The sequence below is a fragment of the Bemisia tabaci genome, chromosome 4 (assembly GCF_918797505.1).
Source record: "Bemisia tabaci chromosome 4, PGI_BMITA_v3".
NCBI classification, from domain to species: domain Eukaryota; kingdom Metazoa; phylum Arthropoda; class Insecta; order Hemiptera; family Aleyrodidae; genus Bemisia; species Bemisia tabaci.
In genome coordinates, this window is record NC_092796.1 from 45358621 (window position 1) to 45368555 (window position 9935).

The 9935-nt window shown below is 38.7% G+C and overlaps 1 protein-coding gene across 1 annotated transcript; it reads right to left on the reverse strand.

Moving 5' to 3' along the window:
• Positions 1 to 149: 149 nt before the first annotated feature.
• LOC109038097 (uncharacterized) lies at positions 150 to 9931 on the reverse strand. The gene is made up of 5 exons (XM_019053041.2): positions 9151 to 9931; positions 4688 to 5050; positions 3670 to 3917; positions 1742 to 2235; positions 150 to 503 (listed from the first exon to the last, which is right to left on the reverse strand). The coding sequence occupies exons 1-5, from the start codon at positions 9215 to 9217 to the stop codon at positions 242 to 244; spliced, it is 1434 nt and encodes a 477-aa protein (XP_018908586.2). The 5' UTR covers positions 9218 to 9931; the 3' UTR covers positions 150 to 241.
• Between the last annotated feature and the right edge of the window lie 4 nt (positions 9932 to 9935).

Genomic DNA, 9935 nt, shown 5'->3' on the forward strand with positions numbered 1-9935 from the left:
GCCTCCAAGTGAGGTTATGTTATACGTCTGGTTAAACCGCCGCCCTATTTCTAAATTCTATACATTAACTAGTTAATGTATACATCAATTTAATCTGGCACTTCAACGTTAACATATACATATTAATCAACCGCAAAAAACAGGAGAGGTACTTCTGTTACTTCAAAGATATTTTAAAATTTCCCAAGATGAAATGTTGACAGCAGAATGCATAAATATTATATAATTTAGATGGTCACAGTCACCGCCGATTCTCCAATTCTGGAGTGGGATCAGAGGCCCTAGTCGGGTTCCTTGTCATTTTTGCTTGTATATCGGCCAGGGACAAATTCTTCGTTTCGAACATGAATATCCAGGAGAAAGCGGTCGCGGAAATGCTGCACAGGGTGAAGATCAGGAACATTACATCCACTCCTGCAACTTGACTCACGCCGAGGTAAATATAGTTGAAAAAAGCACAGCTGCCAGCAATACTAATAGTCGACAGGACAGCCGCGTGATATCTGAACAGAAGAAAAAAAATTCAAGAACTATTATTACAAACGTAGCCACTCTAATTTGCTACCGGGTCGACCAAAACATGAAGCATGACCCTTTCGCAGATGCTTTAAGATTAAACTTTAGAAGACCGTTAGGCAAATATTGCCCTCGCGTTTTTCGATTCTGACGGGCGTCTTTGAACATTTTTCAATGCACAGTTAATTATTTTTCCCGTACGGTAATGTTTACGAGTATAGACTCGTTACAAATGGTTAAAATGCTTTAAAGACACCCTCAGTAAATCAAATAATAAATTAAGATCAGATCAGAGCGATTATTGCATTTTTTATGAGTCGCGCGAAAATCATCGTGGCTGGACATTCATCAGCTGCAGATGAATTGCTGCATGAGGGTCGCCCTTAATGATATGTACCGCTGTATTTTTGGTTAATCGATATCTCTTAACACCTGTGTCTTTTCGCAAAGCTGCTCTAGAGCTCATGAAATAAAATTATGTAACGCTGGCCCTAGAGTCAGTCCCCCTTTTACAACATTCTTAAAGGTCTATAAAAAGTAGTGTTACCATAATGAGATGTCACTGCCGAAAAATTAATTGAAATACGGTATCAAAGATGTAAGCTTTGTTACGTACTTATGTAAATAAATTCCTCGCACTTTTTGAGAGGCAAAAATAGAACTAGGACTTTGATAAAAATATCTCTCAGATAGAACTTCGAGTTAAGACAATTCCCGAAAAAGCAGTGAAGCTATCTTTTCAGGGAGCTTTCCTATATCTCGGGGGAAAGAGGCTTATTACTCGAAAGTTGTATTTATTGATGGCTCCTTGAGCAGGGTATGACGACTTCCAATTTTAAATCGCTGTGTCATGCTTTCCTTTGATTAGCTCAATGGAGAATTTGCCTGCGTCTGAAAAGTTGTAAATTTGGTGTTCAAAATGAAACTACTGAGAAAACTGAGCACGGGAATATCCTTTGTATATTAATTGAACAATTAGTATTGAAGGAAATATGACAGAATAACCTAATCTGCCAAAATAAATGTGTTTCAATGGGAAATTCCCCCAGATTACGTCACTAGGCGGTTAGTTTGTTTATTTTTAAATCTTTATTCCTCAATTCCCATTTTAGAAAAATTTATGAAAAATACTGCGAACTCAGCTCATCAAGCACTCTCAGTTGAAGCAATATTTTTTTTTTTTTATATACAAACTATCCATTCTGCAAAGAAATCATATCACTACCTTACATTAACCGGAAACAGTTCGCCGACCAGAATATGAGGCACGGTAAACATGCCGCTGCCGTAAAATGCAACGTAGGTCAAAAACCCAACGTAAGGCAGCCACTCGAGGTCGGTCACGTTCCAATTCGTGCGCCGTTCCACGGCGAAGTAGGCAGCCACCATAGCAGTGCCTAGTGCGTTGCCTGTATTGGAGATGATGGTCAGCGGTTTACGGCCGAGTCGATCGACGAAACCCGCCGAGACTATATTGAAAACGAGGTTGAGGACGCTGACCAGAGCCATCGTAGGGTTGGGTTTCCAGAAGCCATCGTATGCTGGAAGTGTGGTGGAGCCGTAGGTGAGGATTGCCACTATTCCACCGGCGCTTTGGAAAACTGATTGAGCGATGACTATGATCGAGGCTCGGATGTTGCTCGGGGTCCGAAACAGCTCGACGTAAGAGCATGCAGATCTCATCTCCAGCGCCACTGTCTCTTTCAGGGTTGCTAGGGACTGAGGAATAACAAAGTTCATAGAATCGTTCAAATCTGAATTACATCTATAAAACCTGCATTAATGGCATAAAGATGGATTTTTTTTTCTTCTTCTTCTTTTCCTCATAGAAAATATATATAACATTCAGTATACAAATATTCAAAAGAAAAGTTGCACTTGAGAACTCAAGTATGTGAATAGCTAAATAATGAGAGATTAATCTTATCTTAATCATAAAATCAATAGAGAGTATAAAATCATAAACATTTCGGTCCATATGAAGTCTCAAGTCTAATAAATTAATGGGTTAATTAGTCAAAACGAATAATTATTCATAATATTAACCTAACTATTTTCTATGAAACCGGTACCGGCCGTAGCCACTTCATCGGTTATAAAGATGGATTAAGGTGATTCGAAGGACGCCGTATTTTGTGTCAGAACGACGTGCGATATATCGCATCGATTGGTTCCACTTTTTCAGCTACTCGTCATTTTTCTCAAATCTTGAGATCGCCACTCTGTTGTCAGGAGACGAAAGCACTCACTTACCAATTTCAACAAAGAAATTCAACGTAATAAAGGTGTGGTTTTTTCCGAGAGAAAACATCGCATTCGATACTGATATCGAAACTGCACTCGAATGCGATATTTTCTCTCTAAAAAAACGACGCCTTCATTACGTTGAATTTGTTTGTAAAAATTGGTAAGATAGTGCTTTAGTCTCCTGACAACAGAATTGCGATCTCAAAATTTGAGAAAAATGACGAGTAGCTGTAAAAAAGGAACCAATTGATGCGATACATCGCATGCCGTCCTGACACAAAATATGGCGTGCATGATCGAATCACCTTAATGCGAAAAGTGTAATCCACATTACACTGATTGAGCACAGTGGAGAATTTCCTGAGCGCCGCCGCCCGCGGCGTACTATGGTCCTATACTCAAGAATAGGAAAAAATAAGTCGGATTTTGACTGAAAGATCACGAACGTTTCGTAATTAATGTTTTTTTAAGTAGCTAATTTCGAATTTGTTGTAAAGTTGCCTACATTTTAACACCCTGACCGCTTCCAGGACTTTATGTCCACCTACCTGTCCTATAAATTGTGGGCAAGTTTATAGCAAGCTGCGGCGCGCCGTGCTGCCAGCCCGAAACGCGCACCGACGCCTATAAACCTAACGGGATACTTCCAGCATTGCGCAATGCGTGAAGTATCCTTGTTAGGTTTGTAGGCGTCGGAGTGCGTGTCCCGCTGGCAGCACTCCGCGGCTCTTTCTCGGCGGGCGGGTGGTGGACGATTTCTTGCGGGGAGAGCTCCCTGGCGGAGAAACACGTGTATATCTTGTAATTTTTTTTTTTTTTTTTAATTCTTTTTTTAATTTCCGACTTTTAAAATTACACACTGGTCGTGTGAAGAAATTACTGAACTCTCAACGTTAGGAAACAAACCTGGGTTCTGTCAGTGCCAGTACCGGTGTTCCAGTAGTAATGAAAACTTCTCTCTGCTTCATATTCATTATCCACCATTAAATACCAGCTAGTCGATTCAACAGCTGTTGCGAGGATGCAGAAGAAGGCGACGATTGCAATGATCAGCGACATCAAATTCATTTCGAAGTAGGAAACGAATATTCCTATGCTCGTCATAAACACTTGACCAATAGCAATGGCCATAATGTAAATACTGATCAAGGCACCTGTTAAATCATGTTGAAGAAGAAGTCTGAGTGTGAATCTTCGGTGGATGTTAGTAAATGCATGCATTTAGATGTCAAATACATTTTACTGAAAATACTAGTTTTACTATAAAGCCTTGAGAAAATGTATTTTGAAATTAGGGCGTGCCTATCAGCAGTTATTACTTTTAATAATTTTAGAGGAATATCTATTATTCAAAGTTAAAATTAGTTGAACGTGAAATATAGTGCCGTTATTAAGTACTCTAAACCGCACGGAGGAAAGAGAAAAATCAGACTGTATTTTGCAATTGGGAACTACTGAATTTGGTTCATCCGTAAGGAAACTTATGTATCAGAAATTGTAGTTCCTAACTGCAAAATTCAGTCCAGTTGCTCTTACGATGCTAATATTGTGGAATACAGGTCATATCACGTATCTACTGCCTTGGCTGAAGTTACAATGTTAAGTATGTAATAAAAATTATTTCGCTCCCATCAATATTACCGACCCTGTGAGTAGTGTTACCAAGATTGGACTGAAATAACTGTTTCTTGAAACTGTTGTAGTGCGCGATTTGCCTCACGTAGAGCTTTGAGTTTCTCGTGAGCGGGCAGTTCAAATTCCTCGTAACCAATGTGAAATAAAAACGTCCATATCTTCGTTTGGAATTTGTTTCATTAGTTTTCGTTGCGCGAATCGTGCTCTACGTGAAATTCCAATTTAGAAACATGTATCAGAATGATGAAATTCGTACCTTGTCTAGTGGTCCATTGGAGAGATACGTTACCTCTAATGTCTTTGTCGGCCACCTCGGCTATGTATAAGGGTCCGATGATGAGCTGGATGCTGCTACCGAGACCCGCGAAGAAATTGCCAAGCATGATCCACAGGGGCGAGGGAGCGAAGGCAATGAGCCCCCATGCGACAGCGTAGACGACGGCGTTGATGAGCAGATTCGTCTTCCGGCCCAATCGCACCAGGACGTACCCGAACGGGATGGGCATCAGGCACATGCCCAGTGACATCATGGAGACGATGATGGAAATTTCACCGGAGCTCACCTCGAACCCTGCATCACCTCGCCGAAGCCGCTCGATTGCCAGTGACGGCCACGCCACTAGCAGTCCATGGCCGAAAGGCAGAATGCTTGCTGAAAAGTTATACACGGAAAAAAAAGAATTGCTGATTCAGCAATTCAATTTCTAAAAACAGTGAGTGCAATGTTTCAACGCAGATTTTACAACAAAAAATGCTACTTTAACCACCCCCGTGGTTAAATTAGTTTACAATGTGGTTAAAGTAGTATTTTTTTGTTGTAAAATCTGCGTTGAAACATTGCACTCACTGTTTTTAGCAATTGAATTGTTGGATCAGCAATTAATTTTTTTCCGTGATATTTAGTTAATTACGACGATCAGCAACTAGGCTATTTTCGTCGGAGACCAAGAGTTTACATTAAATTTTCAGGTTTACTTGGATCGCATCTAGCAAAAAGGAACCAGTGCGATTGCAGTGTTGTAAAAATTTTGCGTCTTCACAATTATATAAAAAATCTCCCAGAATAGCGAGTAGTTTTTGCTTCCCGCCTAACTAAGTTTTAATTTTAAAGGAAAATAATTGTGTAATTTTTAATACCGTACATAACTTCAATGAATTGTGGCACCTTCCTTTCCTGCTGGTCAAGGTAACCTTTGGCAATTTGGCGCAAATCATAGGTACTGATGGGTACTCCCATTGTGCACATATGTAAGGCATGATCAATGAAGGCTTTCTCCTCCAATTCAGTTAAAACAAAAGGTCGTCCCACTTTACCAGAGTGTTTGCCCTTCAGTTTGTTTGACAACGTATTTCGATGAATGCCGTATTTTGTAGCAGCCGGTCGCACACCAATTGTTCCTGTTCGTATCTCACTTAATATCTCTTCGAGCTTCTCAGGAGTGTAGTGGGTTTTGGTACCATAACGTTTCACATTTGGAGCCAGTGAATTCTTCGATTTCTATTTGGATCTCTTCTTTGATTTGGAACTATCAATGTTTTTGGGCGTTGGAGAGGGCATTTCTGAAAATTTAATGTACATGATGAAAAGTGCGTCAATGGAATGCATGAAAGGTGTGTGACCGGTACAGCAAAACGCAAAATTCACCGCACCATACCAACAAGGAGAATCACAGGAAGGCTTTTCGTGTTTATCAAAACACAGGAGACATCCTTCACCGATCATATCTTCCAGCTTAGTGCAAAACCTGAGAATGCGATACATGTGTGTTGTGAAATTTCCTCAGTCCTTCATGAGTTGAAATAAAAAATTCAGAAGAAATTAGAGAGTTAATTTTCCTTATAAATATGTATAAAGATGTGTCGAGAAATCTATGGCATCGCAAAACAAGATGCATATTGACCGACTTAATGACAAAATATTAATTTCAGGGGTCACGTATATGCATTTTCTTCAATTCAAAGGCCTCAAAAGATAAATTGGAGAATAAATTAAAATAATTAGCTAAAAAGAATCTTTTTAAAAGGAATTGACAGGTGACACAAAATTACCCTGAAAATTTTTTGTGGCACAAAGTTACCCTGATGGTGGTTGTTTTCCTGAGCTCCTCCAACATTAATTTTCTCCGCTTTGTAAATACACAAAGAGCATGAAAACCAATGTGTAGCGTATTAAGGGAATAATCAAGGATTTATTACTTAAATAAAAAAGAACATTCTTACCGTTTATTTTAAATAGTTTAACATTAACTTGAAAATTCGTACTGTTGGGTGTTCAATGAGCAAGTGATAAGAGATGAATGTAAATAAAAACATTACTCCATGACTACTACCAACTGTTGAATTCTGAGGAAAGATGAGGATTTAAGCTTTCTATTGATATGCCTAAGTTGGCAATCTGAAATCTGAAGAAGAAGAAGCAAACAAAGGTAGTGAATTCGGAGCCTCGCACAAAGTTACCCCCGATGGCACAAAGTTACCCTGACTGACTGTATCTTCACACAAAAAATAAGAAGAAGAAAAACAACGAGGAAGCTGCACGATTTTGAAAACACTGTAATCGCGCTGGTTCCTTTTTGCTAAATCCACTTGTTTAAAGAGCTTTTTAATTTCGGTAGTTACTTTTGGATCATCAGAGCTGGATGGATGTATGGAGGGATTTAATTTTGAATTTGGATGCGAGTAGCTTAGGTTCTTGAGCAACACTTAGCACAAAAAAGCTTCCTCATGTCGAACCATACATTATTTTGCCAAACTTTTTTTTGCTAAAGGTAGTTCATTGTTTAGGTTCTTATCGAACTTTAGGCATATTGAATTTTTTATAAAAAAATTTTGTTTTATGCCCCTCCTACTATTTTTTTTTCAGTTTTCGACTGTCCCAAGTCACCCCGATACCAGGGGTGACTTGGGACACTAATGAAAATCAAGTAATTTTAATTTAAATTTTCACTTACCACTTTTTTCAGTAAACTAAATTTTTAAGAGAGTAAATTGAACATTTATTTGAAAAAGAACACAATTTTGGTAGATTTGAACATTTCGGAGGGAACCAAACGCGGCATGGAAGCCTTAAGAAACTTACAGCCAATATCAAAGTTTAAAAATTTAAACTAAGAGGCACAATGAGACCTTCGGAACTTTGGGTAAGTAGTTACCTATAAATATATAAATTAAGAAAGAGTCTTTTAAAGAATTAGGTACCTAGGTAACAAAAATGGCACGAAAGCCTTAAGAAACTTACAGCTAATATTGAGGTCGAAACGTTTCAAAAGTATCAACTAAGAGGAACCTTTGGAACTTTGAGTAGGTAGGTTGAGTAAATACCTTTAGTAGGTAAATATGCATCAAGGAATATATTCTTTTAAGGAACTAGAAAACAAAAATGGCACGATAAGCATAAATAAACTTACAACTAGTGTTCTCCCTGTCTTTGGAAGGTAATTATGAATGAGGAAAAACATTTTTCTTAAGAATATGAAACAAAAATGGCTTGAGACGCTTCAAGAACCTTAAGACACATTTTCTAAACAGTAACCAGGGAATGCATACCGGTCCCTTGAGATCAGTTGGACATATTTCTGTCAAATGAAACTAAGCGCCATCAAGGTAGGAAGAGGAGGGCTTGGATTGGCGGCGGAACCGGGCGTCGGGCTCATTCGTTCTTATACTCGCAATGATTTTCCATGGCGCTTAGTGCCGTTTGACAGAACGCGCTATCCGGGATTCTAAATTCCTCAAAAGGAACTCAAATTGGCGCTTAGTTCCGTCTGGCAGAAATACGTCCAATTTTGGCTCGATCATTCTGATGACTTGACTTAATTTCACAGTGCAGATGTCATCAATTGGTGAGAATACAAACTCGTTACTTTTCCCCCTGTTGCTTCGCAAAAACTTGCATTGGAAGCCTGCCTTTTTGACTTCAATAACCTCGTGTGAGAACTTGAAGTATATCTTACTCGCGCGGATGAGTTCAATCGCTGGGTGAGGAATGATGCCTTCTATAACCTCCGTCATTTTTGAGGCAGCCTCTCGCCCCAGTTCAACTTTCGTAAGTTTCGTGGGGATGCAGATGGGACAGACGCTGAATGTGTGGTGTGTTGCAATGCGCTAAGAAACTGAGCGTTTTTGTTTCGGTTCAGTGAGCAGATATTGCCGATATACATTGCATAACAGGCCGTTTTAAGAGGACACAGAGCCCAGCTTGATAGCTTTAAAATCATGTAATTTTTCAAAATGGATTTTTTCCGAACAGAGATATTTGTCCCTCTCCCTCCTAAATCAATCAGTCACGCAGAATCAATGCTCCTTCCTCTAAGTGTGTAAAAGGTTGCGGGTGTACTTATCTGTCTTACTAAAAATAAAAAATAAAAATAATGTAGAGGCTTTCGTGATTATACTCCCGAAATTGTGTCAAAATTTCCAAAAAAAAAAAAAAAAAAAAATATAGCAGGAGAGAACTTTTTAAAAAAATTGTTACATTTTATATGCGCATTTTCCATTGATTTTTTCAGATGCATCAAATTAGAATGTGATGAAAAAAAGATGAACGGAAGAAGTAAATACTCTAATTTGTCTCAAAGAAAATATCCTTTCTAATAGTGCGAAAATATACTGCACGGCCCAAAAGCGCACGTACTAGTTTTTCCATATTTTTATTCCTTTTTATAATATTTGGAGCATGTGTCGCAATTCGATGCTCATATGATGATTCTCCACGATGCATTTTCGCTCCACAATAATTGTGTAGAAACTCACCCGAGCAGCAAACTGAAATTTGCCGCACACGACCTCTGTTCCTTGACAGCCATGCCAACTGGACCATCACTCGTGGGAAAACTTAAACGAGAAATCACAATTCCCATGTGATAGTCCGACTTGTATGAATATAACAGAGTAGACTGGTATTGTTAAGTTTGAACAGCAGAAAAGAGCTGATTACACTACGAAACAATGATGCATGTTAACGCACGTGCGAGAGCATTGTTTAGATACAACAAATTTTTCTCTAGGAACTACAAAAAGCGCTCTGAAATTTCCTTTTTCGGTTTCATTTAGCGTATTTAACATCAACGTGGTGTAGGCATATAGTCTAGAGGTCACGAAGTCACATCGTGTCCCTCCCTGAATTAGTAGATTCCAAGAAAATTACTGCAAATAAACCTGGAAATTGCCTAAAATATTCTTTATAATTAGCGGAAAAATCAGAAAAAGTTGCAAGAAAATATGTCAGTTTGCTTTCAAGAAAATTAAATACATTAAGAAGTCCGTAACTGCAAAATTTCAGAGACATTTTTTTATACTGCCACCTTAGCATGCGGGCTGCTTCGTGGAAAGGAGCAACCCTCAAATGTGTCTTTCAACTGAATCCTAAAAATAATACTAAAATCAATGAAAAACTACTTTAAGGATACTTCTCGTGCCACCACAACGATTCCTGTGTCTCCCTTAACTCTATTGTTCGGGGAAAATTCTTTTAATGCAGCCGACGAAGAACATTCCAAAGGTTTAATCTTGCAAAAAGGAGTTCATCTCGTGAAAAA

Excerpts from the sequence above, each read along its gene's own strand:
- LOC109038097 (XM_019053041.2), bottom strand. The coding sequence starts at position 9,217 with ATGGTCCAGTTGGCATGGCTGTCAAGGAACAGAGGTCGTGTGCGGCAA. Across the intron at positions 5,051-9,150 it reads AATTTCAGTTTGCTGCTCGG|CAAGCATTCTGCCTTTCGGC; the intron begins GTGAGTTTCTAC and ends ATAACTTTTCAG. Across the intron at positions 3,918-4,687 it reads GGCCGACAAAGACATTAGAG|GTGCCTTGATCAGTATTTAC; the intron begins GTAACGTATCTC and ends ATGATTTAACAG.